This window comes from Scyliorhinus torazame, chromosome 5 (assembly GCF_047496885.1).
Source record: "Scyliorhinus torazame isolate Kashiwa2021f chromosome 5, sScyTor2.1, whole genome shotgun sequence".
Classification (NCBI taxonomy): Eukaryota; Metazoa; Chordata; class Chondrichthyes; order Carcharhiniformes; family Scyliorhinidae; genus Scyliorhinus; species Scyliorhinus torazame.
In genome coordinates this window covers 70,673,054-70,695,022 of record NC_092711.1, presented here as the reverse complement: position 1 = coordinate 70,695,022, position 21,969 = coordinate 70,673,054, and the positions used below count along the sequence as shown (strand labels likewise).

Below are 21,969 nucleotides of genomic sequence, written 5' to 3'. Positions count from 1 at the left end.
CTTACAAAGCAAACGTAACAGTAAAGAAATTTTTAACAATACACAAATAACTAAACCCCATAATCTTTTGACATAAACTAAACTAACCCCCCCCCTCCCCCCTGGGTTGCTGCTGCTGGTCATCTGTCTTCCCTCTAACGTTCCCCTAGGTAGTCGAGAAATGGCTGCCACCGCCTGGTGAACCCTTGAGCCGATCCTCTCATGGCAAACTTTATCTGCTCCAGTTTAATGAACCCCGCCATATCGTTTACCCAGGCCTCCAGTCCGGGGGGTTTCGCCTCCTTCCACATGAGTAGGATCCTACGCCGGGCTACTAGGGACGCAAAGGCCACAACGTCGGCCTCTTTCGCCTCCTGCACTCCCGGCTCATCCGCAACTCCAAATAGAGCTAGCCCCCAGCCTGGTTTGACCCGGGCCTTCACCACCTTCGAAATCACTCCCGTCACTCCCTTCCAATACCCCTCCAGTGCCGGGCACGCCCAAAACATATGTGCGTGGGTTGCCGGGCTCCCGCCGCACCTCCCACATTTGTCCTCCACTCCAAAGAACCTGCTCAATCTTGCTCCCGTTATGTGTGCTCTATGTAGCACCTTAAATTGAATCAGGCTAAGCCTGGCGCATGAGGAAGAGGAATTTACCCTGCTTAGGGCATCAGCCCACATACCCTCCTCTATCTCCTCCCCTAGTTCTTCTTCCCACTTTCCTTTTAGTTCGCCCACCAACTCCTCCCCCTCTTCCCTCATCTCTCGGTATATCTCTGACACCTTGCCCTCTCCGACCCACACCCCTGAAAGCACTCTGTCCTGAGTCGCCTGTGTCGGGAGCAGCGGAAATTCCCTCACCTGTTGTCTAGTAAACGCCCTCACCTGCATATAATCTCAGGAAGTTTCCCCGGGGCAACTTATACTTTTCCTCCAATGCTCCCAAGCTCGCAAAAGTCCCATCTATATATAAATCTCCCACCCTCCTAATTCCCAACTGGTGCCAGCTCTGAAATCCTCCATCCATTCTTCCTGGGGCGAACCTATGGTTGTTCCTAATTGGGGACCCCACCAGGGCACCCCGCACCCCTCTCTGTCGCCTCCACTGTCCCCAGATATTCAATGTTGCCGCCACCACCGGGTTCGTGGTAAACCTTTTTGGCGAGAACGGTAGCGGCTCCATCATCCATTTACGTATCATTGCCACATTGGCGGCCCAATAGTAATCGCCCAAGTTCGGTAGTGCCAATCCTCCTCTGTCCCTGCTACGCTGAAGGAACCCCCTCCTTACTCTCGGAACTTTCCCTGCCCACACGAAGCTCGTGATGCTCCTGTCTATTTTATTACAAAAGGTCTTGGTGATTAGTATAGGGAGACATTGAAATACAAATAAGAACCTCGGGAGGACCATCATCTTAATTGCCTGCACTCTGCCCGCCAGCGACAGAGGCTGCATGTCCCACCTCTTGAAGTCCTCCTCCATTTGTTCTACCAGCCGTGTCAGATTAAGTCTGTGCAAGGTTCCCCAGCTCATAGCGATCTGAATCCCCAGGTATTGGAAGTTTCATTCCACTTTCCTTAGAGGCAGGCCTTCTATCCCTCTACTCTGGTCCCCTGGATGTATCACAAATAATTCACTCTTCCCCATGTTTAGCCTATACCCCGAGAAATCCCCAAACTCCCTCAACATTCGCATAACCTTTATCATCCCCCCCCGCTGGGTCCGACACGTATAACAATAGGTCATCTGCGTATAGCGAGACTCGGTGTTCCTCTCCCCCCCTAATCACCCCTCTCCATTTCCTGGAGTCTCTCAACGCCATGGCCAAAGGTTCAATTGCCAACGCGAACAACAATGGAGACAGCGGGCATCCCTGTCTTGTTCCTCTATATAGTCGGAAATACTCCGATCTTTGTCGACCCGTAACTACACTTGCCGTTGGAGCCCCATAAAGAAGTTTGACCCAGCTAATAAACCCGTTCCCGAACCCAAACCTCCTTAACACTTCCCATAAATACTCCCACTCCACCCTATCAAATGCCTTCTCTGCATCCATTGCCGCCACTATCTCTGCCTCCCCCTCCACTGAGGGCATCATTATCACCCCTAATAGTCGTCGCACGTTAACATTCAGTTGTCTCCCTTTTACGAACCCTGTCTGGTCTTCGTGCACCACCCCCGGGACACAGTCCTCTTTCCTCGATGCCAGTACCTTTGCCAGCAATTTGGCGTCCACGTTCAATAATGAAATAGGTCTATAGGACCCGCACTGCAACGGATCTTTATCCCTCTTCAAAATTAGCGATATCGTCGCCTCCGACATTGTCGGGGGTAAAGTCCCTCCTTCCCTGGCCTCATTGAACGTCCTCACCATCAACGGGGCCAACAAGTCCACATATTTTCTGTAAAATTCCACCGGGAACCCGTCCGGTCCCGGAGCCTTCCCTGCTTCCCAGCCCCTTAATAACCTCGTCCACACCAATCGGTGCCCCCAGGCCTACCACCTCCTGCTCCTCCACCCTCGGGAACCTCAATTGATCCAGGAACTGCCGCATCCCCTCCTCTCCCTCTGGGGGTTGAGACCTATACAGTCCCTCATAAAAGGTCTTGAACACCTCATTTATCTTTCCTGCTCTTCGCACCGTGTTTCCCTTTTCGTCTCTAATTCCTCCTATCTCCCTCGCTGCTGTCCTCTTTCGCAATTGATGAGCGAGCAGGCGACTAGCCTTTTCCCCATATTCATACCTCCTCCCCTGTGCCTTCCTCCACAGTACCTCCGCCTTTCTGGTGGTCAGAAGGTCAAACTCCGTCTGGAGTCGTCTCCTCTCCTTGTACAGTCCCTCCTCCGGGGTCTCTGCAAATTCCCTATCCACCCTTAAAATCTCCCCCAGTAATCTTTCCCTTTCCTTGGCCTCTGTTTTCCTTTTGTGGGCCCCAATGGAGATCAGCTCTCCTCTGACCACCGCTTTTAGTGCTTCCCATACCACTCCCACAGGGACCTCGCCGTCGTCATTGACCTCCAGGTATCTCTCAATACACCCCCGCACTCTTGCACACACTCCCTCATCCGCCATCAATCCCACATCTAATCGCCAGAGTGCTCTCTGCTCCCTTTCCTCTCCTAATTCCAGGTCCACCCAATGTGGGGCATGGTCCGAAACCGCTATGGCTGAATACTCAGCTTCTTCCACCCTAGAGATCAACGACCTTCCCAAAAGAAAAAAATCTATCCGGGAGTACACTTTATGGACATGGGAGAAGGAGGAGAACTCCCTAGCCCTAGGTCTAAGAAATCGCCATGGATCCACTCCCCCCATTTGGTCCATAAACCCCTTAAGCACTTTGGCCGCTGCCGGCCTTCTTCCGGTCCTTGAGCTGGATCTATCCAGCCCCGGGTCCAGCACAGTATTAAAGTCCCCTCCTAAAATCAAGTTTCCTACCTCCAGGTCCGGTATATGCCCCAGCATCCGTCTCATAAATCCTGCATCGTCCCAGTTCGGGGCATATACATTAACCAACACGACCTCCATTCCCTCCAGCCTGCCACTCACCATTACATATCTACCTCCGCTATCTGCTACGATGTTCTTTGCTTCAAATGCAACCCGTTTCCCCACCAAAATGGCCGCCCCTCTGTTCTTTGCGTCTAGTCCTGAGTGGAACACCTGTCCCACCCATCCTTTCCTTAACCTAACTTGGTCCGCCACCTTTAGGTGCGTCTCTTGGAGCATAACCACGTCTGCCCTTAGTCCTTTCAAATGCGCGAGCACTCGGGCCCTTTTTATCGGTCCGTTCAGGCCTCTCACGTTCCACGTGATCAGCCTCACTAGGGGGCTACCTGCCCCCCTCCCGTGTCGACTAGCCATTACCTTCTCTAGGCCAGTCCCATATCCCGCCTCCGCACTCCCACTCGCTCTCCCAGCATCGCATACCATCCTCGTCCACCCACTCTTTAGCCATTTCCTTTTGGATTTCCGCAGCAGCAACCCAGTTGTCCCCCCACCCCAGCTAGATCTCTTTCTAGCGTGATTGCTCCCCCCATATTACTTCCGTAAGTCAGCTGACTTCAACTGACCCCGGCTACTCCTGCTCACTCCTCGACCCCCCCATGTGGGGAACTCCCATCCGCCTTGCGGCTGTCTTCCCGCCTTATTCTTTCTGGCGCGGGAACATCCCTTTACCTGACCCGCCTCTTGTGGCGCAGCTCCCTTTCCCCTCCCCCTCCGCTTCCTCATTCTCCATCTATGTCCCGTCTTTCCCCCCTCACCGGCGCCCACATTTCCCAATGTCTCCCCCCTTCCCAATTTACTTCTCAATTAACTTCAACCATAACATTAACAATAACAATTCCTGCAGCATCAGTCCCTCAGTTCCGATCCAATTTCTCCTCTTTGATCAAGGTCCATGCTTCCTCCGCCGTCTCGAAATAATGGTGTCTCTCCTGATACGTGACCCATAGTCTTGCCGGCTGCAGCATCCCAAACTTCACCTTTTTATGCAACACCTCCTTGGCTCGGTTAAAACTCGCCCTCCTTCTCGCCACCTCCGCACTCCAATCCTGGTACACCCGTACCACTGCATTCTCCCATCTGCTACTCCGCACCGTTTTAGCCCATCTCAGGACCTCTTCTCTATCCTTAAGGCGGTGAAATTGCACGATTATCGCCCTGGGTGATTCGCCCGCTTTTGGTCTTCTCGCCGGGATCCGATGTGCCCACTCCACATCCAAGGGGCCCGTAGGGGCCTCAGCACCCATCAGTGAGCTCAGCATCGTACTTGCATAAGCTCCACACCCTCAGGGAGACCTAGTATCCGAAGGTTCTTCCTTCGCGCTCCGTTTTCTAGGGCCTCGATCCTTTCAGTACACTTTTTATGAAGTGCCTCGTGCGTCTGTGTCTTAACCGCCAGGCCCAGGATCTCATCCTCATTATCCGTCACCTTCTGCTCCACCACGCGGAGCTCTGTCTCCTGGGTCTTTTGTGTCTCCTTGAGCCCCTCAATTGCCTGTAGCATCGGGGTCAGCACCTCCCTCTTCAGCAGCTCCACGCACCGTCTCAAGAATCATCTTGCTCGGGGCCCCCATGTTGCCTGAGCTTTCTCCGCCGCCATCTTGTGTCTTCTCCCTTTCTGTCCCTTTCGTCGATGATTCCTCGCGCTGCAGCCGCCGCCGACGATATTTTCCTCCTTCGTTGGGGGGGGGGGGACTTCCTTCTCACTCACCCCACACCGGGTTGCGTCGCCTCAAAATTTCCCGTTGGGGCTCTTAAAAGAGCCCAAAGGTCCGTCGGAGCTGGAGCCGCCGAAACGTGCGGCTAGCTAGGCATCACCACAACCGGAAGTCCCTTAAATCAACTTTATGTTAAGCACACTGCATTGCATCTTTTTAATGTCTCTAACTCATATGAATTCCTTTTGAAGGGCTCTCATTCTTCCCTGTCTCCCATTCTCACTTCCAACAAGTGTGAGGAGCTCATGGAGCTACAGAGACAATCCGATCAGCTGCCTCTGCTGCTTTCCTCCCTTCCACGAGCCCACCGGGGCCAGACTTTTGTTTCTGAGCTCTAAACTCACGCCTTTCTCCAGTTTCTCTGCCATCTTCACTCGTGCCCTTTCAGTGCTCCTGTTGTCCATGAGACCCACCTTCTGCTGTATTGACCCTATTCTCACTGAACGACCGATCACCCAACTTCCCCGTGTCAGCTGATTATGTCAATGGGTCTCTCTCTTCTGGTACTGTCCCTCTCACCTTTAAATCCACCGTCATCACCCATCTTAAAAAAGGGTCTATCCTCGGCCCCTCCTATTTCTCATCTACAAGCTGCCACTCGGTGACATCGTCCAAAAGCATCGTGTTAGTTTTCACATGTACACTGACAACACCCAGCTCTACCTCACCACCATCCCTCTCCATTCCTCCTAAATGATCAAACTGCTTATCCCACATCCAGTACTGGACGAGCAGAAATTTGGATTAAAAATTGTTAAGGCCAAAGTCATTGTCTTCAGTTACCACTATAAATTCAGTTCCCTAACTACCGTGTCCATCCGTATGAGGTAATATTGGAATATATTTTCCTGTGTTTGTCAAGCCAGGAATCTTTATTTCGAAGCAAGAGAGACACACACACAGCTATTCCGATAATCAATACATTTCTGAAGATTTTATTGGGTTACAAGACAGTGATTTCTTACAGATCTTCCCACCTTCAAGGGGGAATATCCTTTTTGATGTCTCACGATCTGATTTCTGATTAACCCAGCTATTTCTAATCTACAAGCTTCTTTTCCGAATTTCTTGTTACATTCCATAGATAATATTCTAATGCTGCTGGAAAGCTGCTTCGGTAACGGGGGGGGCCCCGGTGATCTCGCTCACACCCGTCCCCAAGGTGTCGAGCTCGGGGAGGCTGTGACTGCTCGGTGGTCGAAATATACTTTGATTTCTCTGTTTTCCCCCGGGAGTGTGATGTAATTTTGAGGGCCAGAGGTCGGGACGCCACTCTCTCTACACCGGGGGAGGCGTGTCATGATGCTTCTCTCCCCCGCCCCCAAGGAGTGGCACCGCTTACGGCCCTGCCACTGGTGTAGGTAGAGTGGCCATTAGGGCAAGTGCCACACCCACTCCAAAGTGGCCTTTTTCATGTTCGAATTTGAGGAGAACTAGACCGGGGGGGGTGTTAGGGGAAGAGCAAGGTGGAATGATGTACTCTCATCCTAGGAAGTGATACGGAAGGAACGAGGCAAGGGAGGAAGAGAGAGCAAGGGGCACCGTTGGAGGAGGATAGTGACACAGGAGGGTGGGGCACCAGAGTTTGAAGGATGTCTGAGGTGGGGGTCTCCTGAGGCTCCGGTGAAGCTGGAGGGTGGGTGGATTGGGGAGTGAAGGCTGGGAGGGGGCCCAGGAAAAAACACAGTCCTTGCACCTACCCTAGGTCGACCACACCGATGTACTTGGCGCTGGTTCGAACGGTCTTCGGCCCAAGTATGGCTCAGCAAAAATACAGCCCACCCTGGAACGACCAGCCAATGGAACCAACCTCCTCCCTGCTGGAGGGGGCTCACAAAACACACTGTCCACCCGATCCCCCTGTCCCGGAACAAGCACACCAGATTGAATAAGGCCTCTCCTGGCTCTCAGCCTGGGAGAGGCCCAGCAAACAAGTAGTCCAAAGGGCTTTACTCCCATCTTGTTTTGAAGTCGCCTCCTTGTTGTTATCCTTCTCCTTCCTTCTCTCACCTCTCCTTCTGTTACTCCCCTCTCCTTCCTCCAGGCAGCTCAGCAGCAACCAGCACTGGAAACAGGCAGCAAACTTGAGTAACAGCAAGAGCAACAGAGAGAGAGCGACAACATAGAGAGAGAGAGCAGCAACAGAGAGAGAGAGAGAGCAGCAACAGCAGAGAGAGAGAGCAGCAGCAGCAACAGAGAGAGAGAGCAGCAACAACAGAGAGAGAGAGAGCAGCAACAGCAGAGAGAGAGCAGCAACAGAGAGAGAGAGCAGCAGCAGCAACAGAGAGAGAGAGCAGCAGCAACACAGAGAGGGCAGCAACAGCGAGAGAGAGAGAGCAGCAAGAGCAACATAGAGAGGGAGAGAGCAGCAGCAACAGCAAAGAGAGAGCAGCAGCAACACAGAGAGAGAGCAGCAGCAACACAGAGAGAGCAGCAGCAACACAGAGAGAGCAGCAGCAACACAGAGAGAGCAGCAGCAACAGAGAGAGCAGCAAGAGCAACATAGAGAGGGAGAGAGCAGCAGCAACACAGAGAGAGAGCAGCAGCAACCACAGAGAGAGAGCAGCAGCAACACAGAGAAAGAGCAGCAGCAACAGAGAGAGAGCAGCAGCAACAGAGAGCAGCAGCAACAGAGAGAGAGCAGCAAGAGCAACATAGAGAGGGAGAGAGCAGCAGCAACAGCAGAGAGAGAGCAGCAGCAATAGAGAGAGAGCAGCAGCAACAGAGAGAGAGCAGCAGCAACAGAGAGAGAGCAGCAGCAACAGAGAGAGAGCAGCAGCAACAGAGAGAGAGCAGCAGCAACAGAGAGAGAGCAGCAGCAACAGAGAGAGAGAGCAGCAACAACAGAGAGATAGAGAGAGAGCAGCAACAGCAGAGAGAGAGAGAGCAGCAACAGCAGAGAGAGCAGCAGCAACAGAGAGAGCAACAACAACAGAGAGAGAGAGCAGCAACAACAGAGTGAGAGAGCAGCAACAACAGAGTGAGAGAGCAGCAGCAACAGAGAGAGAGCAGCAACAGAGAGAGAGAGCAGCAACAACAGAGAGATAGAGAGAGAGCAGCAACAACAGAGCGAGAGAGAGCAGCAACAGCAGAGAGAGAGCAGCAACAGCAGAGAGAGAGAGCAGCAACAACAGAGAGAGAGAGAGAGCAGCAACAACAGAGAGAGAGAGAGAGCAGCAACAACAGAGAGAGAGAGAGCAGCAACAGCAGAGAGAGAGCAGCAGCAACAGAGAGAGAGAGCAGCAACAGCGAGAGAGAGAGAGCAGCAGCGAGAGAGAGAGAGCAGCAACAACAGAGAGAGAGCAGCAGCAACAGCAGAGAGAGAGCAGCAGCAACAGAGAGAGAGAGCAGCAACAGCGAGAGAGAGAGAGAGAGCAGCAACAACAGAGAGAGAGAGAGAACAGCAGCAACAGAGAGAGAGCAGCAACAGCAGAGAGAGAGCAGCAACAACAGAGAGAGAGAGAGAGAGCAGCAACAGAGAGAGAGCAGCAGCAACAGAGAGAGAGAGAGCAGCAACAACAGAGAGAGAGAGCAGCAACAGAGAGAGAGAGAGAGAGAGAACAGCAACAACAGAGAGAGAGAGAGCAGCAACAACAGAGAGAGAGAGCAGCAACAGAGAGAGAGAGAGAGAGCAGCAACAACACAGAGAGAGAGAGAGAGCAGCAACAGCAGAGAGAGAGAGAGCAGCAACAACAGAGGGAGAGAGAGAGCAGCAGCACCACGGCAACAACCTCACAACACCAATGTCTGCACTGGGAGTGCCAGCTTCGGACCGGCCACGCTAAAGTGCCCCTTAATTTGGAATCAAATAATTGGGCTCTCTAAATTTATGATAGAAAATAATAATAATACTCACCTGTGTCACAATTTCAGTGTTTTCAAGTTTAAAATCTCCTGCTCCAACCTTCAGCTGGAAAGATATCAGAAGCTTTGGAAGGAGCTGTAAAAGGAAATTACAATGGTCAGAAATGTTAGTCGAGGTTAGAAATTAAGATCAGAGAACATTTATCTTGGTTGGAGTTTGCCGGGTGTAAATCCTCTCCTAACCCCCGGTAAAAGGAGTTTCCAAAATCCATCACTCTTCGAGTCCTGGATAGAAGTTCCAAACATTCTCTCCCCTGGTTGCCAGTCCCGGCTCCATTCCTCCCTCCGCCTCACCGCCCGAAACTACCGCGCTCGCAGACCTCCGAGCACAGTGACACTGCGCATGCTCCAAACAGAGCCCTTGCGTCTGCGCACTGGGTTCCTGTGCAGTGAACAGGGCACATTCACAGCCGCAGGGAATGTTGGGTAATAGCCGCACCATTGAAACCGCAAACAGTTAATACACAATAACTTGGTTACCAATTGATAAAAATAATCAAACGAATTGTCAATGAGAATTCTGCTATTCTCCATTTCTCAAAATGATTAAATGCTGCTCTCCTGTGGAAGAATGCAAAACTTAAGGTTTTTTCCCCAATGGGTTCTTCCTCTCTCCTCCCCAGAAGATGCAAACTGTTCCTGGGTTCAATCCCAGAATCAGTAATTCCTCTATCTTCTTCCCTCTTTCTCGTGATACTGAATGTTCAGTGTAACTCGGCACACCATGTCTGTACTGACTCTGTACAAGAGCTGCCACTTTTCCTGATTAAATTCCATTTGCCACTGTTCTGCCCATATGACCAGCCCATCTGTATCATCCCATAATTTAAAGCTTGTGTCCTCGCTAGTTACCACACCAACAATTTTCCATCTGCAAACTTATCGATCATACCTTCAGATATTTCAACACCTCGATTTTATATAATTACTATTGGTGGTTGAGGATGCACCAGGATCTCCATCAGCACCTCAACCTGTGTTTCTTTCCTGTGCGACAATCGGGAACTTTAATAACTCTAGAGAAACAATGCTGAAAAAGCTGATGTTCTGGTCAAGGCTAATAACTGGGTGCTGCCATGCCTGTCTCTGAATTTACTCTGCCCCTGTTCACTGCAGTGTTAATGTAAGCCTACTTATGACAATAATAAAGATTATTATTACTTTTGATTTCCAACGCCTCAATGAAGAGGCAGAGAGGGATCTCTGCCAAAGATCTGCGGGTCGAGAAACAACTTCTCCAATCGCAGAAAGACCACAGGAGAAACACATGACTCTGAGTAGATGCCATCCTCTAAATGAGGAACAGCCGACAACCTAACAACAGAGGAGGAGCAGGTCACGAAGGTGTGGCAATCGCTGGGACTTTCTGTGCGTGAGCAGTTCAGCTGGAATTCCATCCTTGCTGGGCACCTTTCTGCTTGCTCAGCAATCAATGGCCTTTCCCAGTTCAAGTGACGAGGGTTCCTCGTCCAACTCAACCATGACAGGAAGCTGCAGGAGAGTCAAACAGAGACTGGGAGATGCCCTTCTCACAGGGGCACAGCTCACTGTTGTGTTCAACCCAGCGTGACATGTTTACTTCTGTTAGTGAGAACTTGACCATAATCCATAATCAAAGGCAGCTAAGATTCCTGGACGCAGGCTGCTCCAGTGTTTATTTCCACAGTATCTCCATGTTTTACACAATGGTCTTGGCAACGTTCAAGTCCCAAGTGATGCTTTGTTCCAGCTCTTGGGTTTATGTTGGGCATCGGGTCGGCTTTGCTTTTTGCTTCAATGACAGATGTCATCTCTGCTGAGTGTGTCTCAAAACCGTCTTTGTTGTGGGTTCCACCTTTACCAAATGTTGCTGCTGCTGTGTCAGAAATGGTTCAATCAGCGACTTCCAGGTTTCATCAATATCAATGTTGATTGATTACGTTTCTATTCATGAGCCTGTGAAATATTTTACGGTTTTATTTCATGTTGATAACGGGTTTGATTTTACACCAAAAAACTATTTAGGATTAAAGTAAAAAATCATAATGTTATTGCAAATGTCATCATTATTTATTGCAAATCTGTTGCTGGGAGAGATCTTGAATTAGGGCAGGATGGTAGCACAGTTGCTTCACAGCTCCAGGATCCCAGTTTGATTCCCGGCTTGGGTCACTGTCTGTGCGGAGTCTCCCCAAGTATGTGTGGAATTCCTCTGGGTGCTCCGGTTTCCTCCCACAGTCCAAAGATGTGCAGGTTAGGTGGATTGGCCATGATAAATTGCCCTTCATGTCCAGAAAGATTAGGTGGGGTTACTGGCTTTGAGGATAAGACGGAGGTGTGGGGTTAAGTGGGGGGCTCTTTCCAAGGACAGGTGTAGACTCGCTGGGCCGAATGGCCTCCTTCTGCTCTGTAACTTAAATGATTCTAAGAGGAAAGATGATTTTAAAAATAGACACTGCGGCCCCACAAATCAGTGATGAATCCAGAATATTAAACTGCAGCCAGTTACCAGCAGAAATAAACCAAATATTGTAAGACTATCGATCTTGTATGTGATTAACAGCAGCAATAACAGCAGAAAAAGACTCTTCAATCACTCATGAAGCTGTTGATGTGTCAAGAGGTTAAATGACCGAGTGAATCCCTTTCCACACACAGAGCAGATGAACGCTCTTTTCCCAGTGTGAGTATGTTGGTGTGCAACGAGAGTGGATGACTGCCTGAAATTTTTCCCACACGGAGTACAACAGAGTGGCTTCTCCTCAGTGTGAATTCTCTTCTGTATCAGAAGGCTGGATAATGAATGAGTCCCTTCCCACACACGGAGCAAGTGAATGGTCTTTCCCCAGTGTGAACATGCTGATGTACATTGAGGTTAGACAACCGGCTGAGGGCGGCATGTGGCGCAGTGGTTAGCACTGGGACTATGGCGCTGAGGACCCGGGTTTGAATCCCAGCCCGGGGTCACTGTCCGTGTGTAGTTTGCACATTCTCCCCATGTCTGCATGGGTTACACCCCACAACCCAATGATATGCAGGTTAGGTGGATTGGCCACCATACATTGCCCCTTAATTGGAAAAAAATAATAATTGGATACTCTAAATTTATTTTTAAAAAGATAATTGCCTGAACCTCTTTTCACAGTGAGTGCAGCTGAATGGCCTCTCCTCAGTGTGAATTTGGTGGTGTGACATGAGGCTGGCTGACCTACTGAATCCCATCCCACACACAGAACAGATGATTGGCTTCTCCCCAGTGTGACTGCGTCAATGCTTTTCTAGCTGAGATGAACATTTGAACCGTTTCCCACAGTCCCCACATTTCCACACTTCCTCCATGGTGCCGGTGTCCTTGTGTCTCTCCAGGTTGGATGATCAGTTGAACCCTCGTCCACACACAGAACACGTGCACGGTGTCTCCCTGCTGTGAATGGTATGATGTTTTTATCAGGCTGTGTAACTTGTTAAAGTTATTTCCACAGTCAGTTCACTGGAACACTCTCACTCGAGGAGTCTGTTTCTCTGTTTTTTTCCAGTCAAACTGAAATCTTTTCTCACAGATGATGTTCAGCTCCCAATGAATCGAGTGAATGTGACAGATCTCGATGTGATGTTTAGTTCAAGTTAAGGAGCAAAAGGGGCTGTTTAGCACAAGGTTAAATCGCTGGCTTTGAATGCAGACCAAGGCAAGCCAGCAGCATGGTTCAATTCCCGTACCAGCCTCCCCAAACAGGCGCCGGAATGTGGCAACTAGGGGCTTTTCACAGTAACTTCATTTGTAGCCTACTTGTGACAATAAGTGATTCTCATTCATTTTCATTTCAAGTTACCTGTCTCTAAAACCTCCCTTTCTAATACCCTACAAACCAGGGAACTGACAATGATTGTGAAGGGTTTGCTGCCCCCCCACCCCCTGCCCCCGGGCCTGTCACCGCGGTAAACACGGGGCCTGCGGACTCTTATTCGGGGCCTCAGCCAGAAGTTGATAAAGTTTCCAGTACAGCCGCGGTTTCTATTCCTACCCTGTGCCCACAATCTCCTCCCGAACTGTCCGCTCCTCCTCACTCTCTCACCATGACTGACACTGAGCATACACCCACATTGCACTTGCGCACTGCTTGCTGCCATTTTGGGAGAGGATGGCGGGGCTTTTGTTCAGGGAGCGGAGCGCGAGGCGGCCATCTTTGTGAGGAAAGATGGAGTAGGCGGGGCTTCTTCCCCAGTGGTCACCCGGGCAACCTGCGGCCATCGCCATCTTGTGGCGGTGATTTTCTATCCGAGTCTTTAGTGAAGGAATGAACAATGAGCTTCACTCATTGTGAAGAAGGTCTGAAATCAGATTTACAGCCAGATATCTGTAAGAACCACAAAGTTCACATTCATTATGTTTGTCAAATGAAATCACAATGCTGCAAACACTCAGTTCTGAAGAAGAATCAGATTGCATTGGAATGTTAACTCTCTTTCTCTCTCTTCACAGAAGCTGCCAAACCTGCTGAGGATTTCCACAACTTTCTGTTTTCACTTCACATTTCCAGCTTCCGCAGAGTTTTACTTAAATTATTATGTTTTTGAAATTTTGTTACATAACCGGTTGAATGTAAAGCAATTGTCACCATTTAAATGTCCAAATCAGTGATATTTATTTGTTTAACTGAGACTGGGCTGTTCAGGAGCAAAGTCAGAAATCACTTCACAGAAAATATAGTGACATCTGGAATTCTGTTCAGATTCTGTCAATAGAAACTATAAAAACTGAGATTGATAGAAATTTGTGAGGTGAGAGTATGAAGGGTTGTGGAATCAAGGGAGATGGATGGATTTAACAAACAGATCAGACATCTGCAAACTGGAGCTTAATGTCTGAGGTTGGAGTGATTCTAGTTTTGTTTTGAGGGTGGTGTAAGTTTCCCGTCTGTTCTGGAGATTATCTGCGCAGCCATGGGTAATTTACTGGAGGTGAGGTGCAGAGAGGAAAATGGGGAAGAAAGTTGGTGCAGTGACACAACCTTCTCAGATCCCAGTTTTCACTGAGTAAGGGTCTGGGGTGTTTCTGTTGATGAGGATCATGGTTTCCACATCGTTATAGAGTAGGTGAAGGATGGTGACAAGTTTCCGAGAGCAGCCACATTTGAGGAGAAGACTGAATAAAATGTCATGGTTGACAGTATAAGGTGGCCCACGATCATCTCCCACGTCAACATTGCTATCATCAAGATGCTAATCAGTCAGAGCCAGCTCTGCTGGGTGGGACATGGTGGGCGCGATTCTCCGCTCCCGCGCCGGTTGGGAGAATCACCTGGCGCCCCATTTTTCCCTGCGACGCCGGTCCGACGCCCTCCCGTGATTCACCCAAGCGAGAATGGCCCTGTCGAGTTCTGCCCGGCGCAGGCCGGAGAATCGCCCGGGACACCCAAAATGGCGATTCTCCGCTGCACCCGCTATTCTCCGGCCCGGATGGGTCGAGCGGCCTGCCCAAAACGACGGCTTCCCGCCGGTGCCATCCACACCTGGTCGCTGCCGACGGGAACAGCACGGGAACACTGTGGGGGGGGGGGCGGCCTGTGGGGGGGGCGAGGGGGGGTTCTTTCACCGGGGTAGGACTCAAAAGGGGTCTGGCCCGCCAATCGGTGCCCACCGATTGGCGGGCCAGCCTCTCTGAAGGAGGACCTCCTTTCCTCCACGCCCCGCAAGATACATCCGACATCTTCTTGCGGGGCGACCTCGGGGAGCACGGCAACCCGCGCATGCGTGAGTGACGGCAGTTACGCGGCAGATGACGTGGCGCCGCATAATGCCCGGCGCGTGCTGATGACGGTGCTTTCACGACACGCCCCCCGAGTTTCTCGCGGACCCGATCCTAGCCCATTTTCGGGTCCTGAATCTGTCGAGATCGGTGTCGTTTCGCGCCGTCGTGAACCTCGACGGCGTTCACGATGGCGTGGGCACTTAGTCGCGGGAGCGGAGAATCGCACCCGTTGTTTCTGTGTCTGACACCAGACTCCCAAGTGCACACTTCTCTATTCAGTACTTAGTCATGGTAGCAGACCCTCAGGAGGTCAGCAGAAAAGCTTTAGCGATGTCCTCAACACACTCCTTCAAAAGATCAAAGATGAACACCAACTTAATAATAATAAGCTTTATTGCCACAAGTAGGCTTATATTAACACTGCAATTAAGTTACTGTGAAAGCCCCTAGTTTGGGTACGCAGAGGAAGAATTCAGAATATCCAATTCACCTAACAGCATGTCTTTCAGGACATGTGGGAAGAAACCGGGGCACCCAGAGGAAACACACGCAGACACGGGGAGAACGTGCAAACTCCACACAGACAGTGACTCAAGCCGGGAATCGAACCTTGGACCCTGGCGCTGTGAAGCATCAGTGCTAACCACTGTCCTACCGTGAACATGTCCAGGGAATGACGAAATAATTAGCTTCACATTGGTAAATAATCGAATCCTGAGTAAAGGAGAGAATTTTTAAAATCTGCAAAAGATAAACATAACAATGAATAGTCAGTATGAATTTAAAATGGTAAAATCTTGTCTGACCAAAGTTGTGTGTTTTGCTGCTGGTGTGCGTGCTGCTTACCATTTGGTGTCAGCAACCTTCCTTTCCAGTGTGGTTCCTGACAATTCCATTGAGTGATTTGAATGGTACGATTAGAGTCAGAGAGTTTTTCCAGGAGTGAAAGATGCGCTTTAACCCATTATACTAATATAATAATAATCGCTTATTGTCACAAGTAGGCTTCAATGAAGTTACTGTGAAAACCCTAGTCCCCACATTCCGGTGCCTGTTCGGGGAGGCCGGTATGGGCCTCCATGTGTGTCCACATCAAGCACCTATTTACTCTAATCCCATTTTCCAGCACTCAGTCCGTAGCCTTCCATGCTACAGCATTTCAAATGGTCATCGAAATACTTCTTAAAATGTTGTGAAGGTTCCTGTCTCTCCCACACTTTCAGGCAGTGGGTTCCAGATTCCCACCGCCCTCTGGGTGAAGACGTTTTTCCTCGCATCTCCTATAAACCTCCTGTCAGTACCCGAAATCTATGCCCCTTCTTATTGACCCCTCCGTTAACTAAGGGGAAAGTTTCCTTTCCCGGCCCACTGGTTATTGACCCTTCCACTCAGGGGAAAGGTTCCTTCCTGTTCATCCCATCTATTCACCATTAATTCACTCAATAATTTTATATACCTCAATCAGGTCCCCCTCAGCCTTCTCTGCTCCAAGGAAAACAACCCCAGACTATCCAGTTTCTTTTGTTAGCTGAAATACTCCAGCCCAGGCTATCCTGGTGAATCTACTCTGCATCCTCTCGAGTGCAATCACTTCCTTCCAGAACTGCACACACTACTCCAGCTGTGGTCTAACCAGCACTTTATACAGCTCCATTATAACCTCCTTGCTCTTACATTCTATGCCTCAGTTAATAAAGGCAAGTATTCCATATTCCTTTTTAATCACCCTGTCTATCTGGCCTCCTGTCTTCAGGGACCTATGGATATGCCTACCAAGGTCCCTCTGATCCTCTGCACTTCCTAGGGTCCTACCATTCATTGTTTATTCTCGTATTTGCAGATTCTTTACCCAGCGCGAAACCCGCTGTGTAAAACTTGACATTCCACAGGCCCCACTTTCCTGGAACAACATAAAGAATCTGCTGCTTTCGAGCCCTTCATTTTCCCCTCATCTGTTTAAAGCCACAAACAGAAAGGTCCAGTTTTCTCCTGGAGTTGAGACAAATCAGCTTTCAAAATGATGCAGAGTTTCAGCCAATGAGGGAGATCCGGGCTGAGCCCCGCCCTTCATTCACTCTGGTTGGTTGGAGGACCAGCCGCTCCCGCTCGGACCTCCAATCCCGCCCCTATTCCAAATGGCCCGGAGCTGCCGTCAATCACTCCCCAGACACGGCAATCTGGAGCATGCGCAGTGCCTGGAGTAGCTCCTGTTGAGGTGGTTGTTCGGAGATTGTCCGTCGATTTGATACCGCCAGGTCATGAGGGAGGGATGGAGCCGGCGGCTTCATAAAAACCGTGTGCAGGCCCCAAGCCCCGAATACAAAGCTCGGATACAGCAGCTGAACCGGCAAAAGCTGCTCGGACTTTTCCCCGAGACAGGCCCGGGTGGCCGGGCGTATGCGGAGGGAGCGAGAGCCCCGGCTTTGCTGCGCCTCCCATTCACTCTGATTGGCTGGAGGACCAGCCGCTCTTTTTTGGTCTTCCAGGCCCGCCCCCTGGTTTGCAGCTGCGGGGCTTCTCCCTTCCTCCCGGGAACAGTCCCAGGTTAACGGGCACCATCCTGCTTCAGCCACTGGAGGATGGTTCACATCAGAGGATGGGGGAGGGGGGGATAATAAATAAGAGCTTACACTTTGCACTCAAATCAATGAGGACTCTGATCTCTGGCAAGGAAGGAAACCCTGGCAGGTGGGCGGGGAGGGTTCACAAACACCCGCTGGAGGCCCCAAATCCTCAATAAGACCCATTGATTTTATTGTCAGTCTGCAGACAGGAGCTGGAGACCTGAGCCCAGGCAGAGGAGAGGGAGGGAGAAAACTGGGAGTGAAGGAAAGAAATGGTGAGATGGGTTTGGATTTCAGCCCAGGGAGGAGGGAGAGTGTGTGGGACGGGGATTTACAGCTTTGGAGGAACAAGAGAGGAAAAAATGTTTCAGAGAAACTAGGATTGTCTGTTCAAAATTTCTATCCTGGATTGACAGTGATGGCTTTTGTAAACTCCTTTCACAGGGGGTTAGAATTGGAGAATTTGCACACAACAAACTGAACCCAACAAAAAGGTTTGTCTTTTTGCGAATTCTCTCCTGCATTGACAGTGATGAGTTTTGTAACATGAGAGATTACAGCTCTCAGGAAAGATTAAATGGAGAGGGGCGATGTGAGAGAGTGACCATCAATAAACAACAAGTCATAAATATAAGATAGTTATGAATAAATCCAAGGGAACAATACAGACAAAATTATTTATCACAGGTTCAGAATGTGCAACTCATTACCATGCAAAGGAGTTGAGGAAAGTGCTGAGATGTTTTCAAAAGGAAACGGGACAAACACATGAGAGAAAATGGAATCGAATATCAGCTGAAAGGCTGAGATTTGATAGGTGTGACAGTCGGAGATGTGTGTCGAGTATGGACAGCAGCAGAATCTGTGACAAAATGGCCTGTTTGTGTCTTATACATTCACAGTATTTCAATGTAATCTCCTTTTACAGAATATTTGCAGATGCAAACATCATGTCGAGATCTGACAGAGTCACTTGATTCATCAGGACCGGCCTTTCAACGTGGAAGGAGAAATGTTTGTCTGTTTCGTCTTTTCGAAAAATTTCAAAAATCACTGTGATTGGAAAAGCACCGAGACACAGACATCTAAGGAATATTCCACAGTTAGCTGGAACTGAGTTTTAATCAATCACACAGCATGAAATTAAATTGCAGCATTTACATCAGGGAGACACCGTACTCTGGCTTTAACTGATGATCCAAGCTGGAGAGACACAAGGACATTCGGACCAGAGGAATCAAGAAGCAGCAATAGGACATTCAGCCCTGTGAGCTGATTAATGTTTAATAACATCACAGCTGATCTGATATTGACCTCAAATCTGCATCCCACCTACACCTGATAACTTGTCGATAACCATGGAGAAACCGTGGAAATGTGGGGACTGTGGGATGGGATTCAATTACCCGTCTGAATTGGAAACTCATCAACGTATTCACACTGGGGAAAGGCCATTCACCTGCTCTGTGTGTGGGAAGGGATTCACTCGGTCATCATATCTCCTGACACACCAACTTGTTCATACTGATCAGAGACCGTTTAAATGTGCTGACTGTGGAAAGAGCTTTAAACGCAGAAAGCATTTACTGACACATCAACGCACTCACACTGGGGAGAGGCCATTCACCTGTTTGGAATGTGGGAAGCGATTTAGTGCTTCGTCAAACCTCCGGGCTCACCATCAGGTCCATTCCGACCAGAGACCGTTCAAATGTGCTGACTGTGAAAAGAGCTTTAAAAGCAGAAAGGATTTACTGACACACCAACACCATCACACTGGAGAGAAGCCATTCACCTGCTCCATGTGTGGGAAGGGATTCACTCAATCATCACTCCTCCTGAGACACCAACTTGTTCATACTGATCAGCAACGTTTTAAATGTGCTGACTGTGAGAAGAGCTTTAAAAGTAAAATGAATTTACTGATCCATCAACGCACTCACACTGGGGAGAGGCCGTTCACCTGCTCCGTGTGAGAGAAGGGATTCATTTGTTCATCCCAGCTTCAGCAACACCAATGAGTTCACACTGGGCAGAGACCGTACTCTTGCCCCGTGTGTGACAAGAAATTTACTCAGTCATCCCACCTGATGACACACCGACTTGTTCACACTGACCAGAAACCTTTTAAATGTTCTGACTGTGAAAAAAGATTTAAAAGTGAACAGGATCTGCTGAAACACCAGCGAGTTCACTGAAACAGAATCATAGAATTTACAGTGCAGAAGGAGGGCATTCAGCCCATCGAGTGCACCAGCCCTTGCAAAGAGCACCTTACTTAAGCCCATACCTCCAACCTAACCCATAACCCGACCTAACCTTTTTGGACACAAAGAGCAATTTAGCATGGCCAATCCACCTGATCTACACATTTTTACACTTGTGGGAGGAAACTGGAGCACCCGGAGGAAACCCACGCAGACATGGGGAGAACGTGCAAACTCTGCACAGACAGTAAGCCAAGCTGGGAATTCTGGGACCCTGGAGCTTTGAAGCAACAGTGCTAACCACTTTGCTACCATGTGGCCTACACATGGGAGCGGTACTGGGAGAGGCTGTTCAACTGCTCCGTGTGTGGAAGGCAATTCACTCAGTCAACCAAACTGTACAGACATCAGCAAGTTCACAGGCAACAGCAGTGTTTGGATTCAGCTGTTGTTGCTGCTGTTAGTCACATCCAGGACTGAATGATGCCTGGACGTCTGTTTCCAGTGGGGCTCCACAGTTTCCGGTATATATGAATGATTTAGACTTAAATGTATGCACCAGGATTATACAAAAGTTGCTCATGTGTTTTAGACAATGAGGGAGAAAGCCATGGACTGGGTCAGGTGGACAGAAAAGTGGTGAATGGAACTTTAGATAATGAGAGGTTAGGAACACACTTCAATTAACTCCTGATAAAAATAAGGTCACTTCAGGATAATGGAAAAAACTGTTTGGTGGGGAAGCTACAAATAATCCTTTAAAAAAAAAATTCAAAGTACCCAATTATTATTATTATTTTTTCCAATTCAGGGGCATGTAGCCTGACCAATCCACCTAACCTGCACATCTTTGGGTTGTGGGGGTGAAACCGCGACAGACATGGGGAGAATGTGCAAACTCCACACGGACAATGACGCAGGGCTGGGATTCAAACTGGGTCCTCAGTGCTGTAGTCCCAGTGCTGACCACTGCTCCACGTGCTGCCCTAGCTACAAATAATTCTAATAACTTTATTGAACAGTTCTCAAATGGAAAGACACTTGACCACATTAAAACTAAGGATCTGCAATAGACGTTTGATCTAGCAAGTCATATTTAGGGCAAGGTTATAAACAGAGGGCATTAATTTAATGTGATTAGAAAAAGAGGCAATGCTGAGCAAGGCTAGGAGAGTGGGCAAAGAAGTGGCAGATGGGATACAATGTGGAAAAGTCTGAGGTTGTGCACTTTGGAAGGAGAAATGGAGGCATAGACTATTTTCTAAATGGGGAAATGCTGAGGAAATCACAAGCACAAAGGGACTTGGGAGTCCTTGTTCAAGATTCTCTTCAGGTTAACGTGCCGGTGCACTGCAGCCTCACGGCGTCGAGGTCCCAGGTTCGATCCCGGCTCTGGGTCACTGTCCGTGTGGAGTTTGCACATTCTCCCCGTGTTTGCGTGGGTTTCGCCCCCACAACCCAAAGATGTGCAGTGTAGATGGATTGGCCACGCTAAACTTCCCCTTAATTGGAAAAAAATGAATTGTTTTTAAAAGGTTAACTTGCAGGTCCAGTCGGCAGTTAGGAAGGCAAATGCAATGTATTCATGTCGAGAGGGCTAGAATACAAGACCAGGGATGTAATTCTGAGGCTATATAAGGCTCTGATCAGACCCCATTTGGAGTATTATGAGCAGTTTTGGTCCCCGTATCTAAGAAGGATGTGTTGGCCTTGGAAAAGGTCCAGAGGAGGTTTACAAGAATGATCCCTGGAATGAAGAGCTTGTCGTATGAGGAACGGTTGAGGACTCTGGGTCTGTACTCGGAGTTTAGAAGGATATGGGGGTATCTGATTAAAACTTACAGAATACTGCGGGACCTGGGTAGAGTGGACATGAAGAAGATGTTTCCACTTGTAGGAAATTATTCCTTAAAACTCTCCCAAAAATGCTTCTGGCAGGAAAATCAGCAGGCATTGGAAAATAAATAGAAATCGCAGTAACATGTTCATTTTAACCGACCCTCCAGTGAACCCCCCCCCTCCAATCCCGAGCAACCTGCACACCCAGATATCGAAAGAGAACCCCTGCCCTACGGAATGGCAGCCCCCCCACCCCTGCCCACACCCCGGCCGAAACACCGCTAAATACTCACTCTTGTCTCGATTTAATTTGTACACCGAGAAAGACCCAAACACCCGAAGCAGCTCCAATATTCCCCCTCTTGACACACACACTCGGTTCCGACACATATAATAACAAGTCATCGGCATACAAGGCACCCTATGCCCTATTCACTGCCCCCCCCCCCCCCCCGCACTATCCCTTTCCATACCCCCAAACCTCTTAACGCGATGGCTAATGGCTCAATCGCGAGAGTGCAAACAGCAGCGGGGACATAGGACATCCCTGCCTAGTCC

At 49.4% G+C, this 21,969-nt stretch overlaps 1 protein-coding gene and 1 long non-coding RNA gene across 2 annotated transcripts; one reads left to right on the top strand and one right to left on the bottom strand.

Moving 5' to 3' along the window:
• Positions 1-6,115: 6,115 nt before the first annotated feature.
• Positions 6,116-17,208, bottom strand: LOC140418359 (uncharacterized). The gene is made up of 3 exons (XR_011944966.1): positions 16,914-17,208; positions 9,066-9,149; positions 6,116-7,274 (listed from the first exon to the last, which is right to left on the bottom strand). It is a non-coding gene; the product is annotated as an uncharacterized lncRNA (long non-coding RNA).
• On the top strand, positions 16,970-20,398 carry LOC140418349 (uncharacterized). The gene is made up of 2 exons (XM_072501824.1): positions 16,970-17,056; positions 18,294-20,398. The coding sequence occupies exon 2, from the start codon at positions 18,724-18,726 to the stop codon at positions 19,339-19,341; it is 618 nt and encodes a 205-aa protein (XP_072357925.1). The 5' UTR covers positions 16,970-17,056; positions 18,294-18,723; the 3' UTR covers positions 19,342-20,398.
• The last annotated feature ends 1,571 nt before the right edge of the window (positions 20,399-21,969 follow it).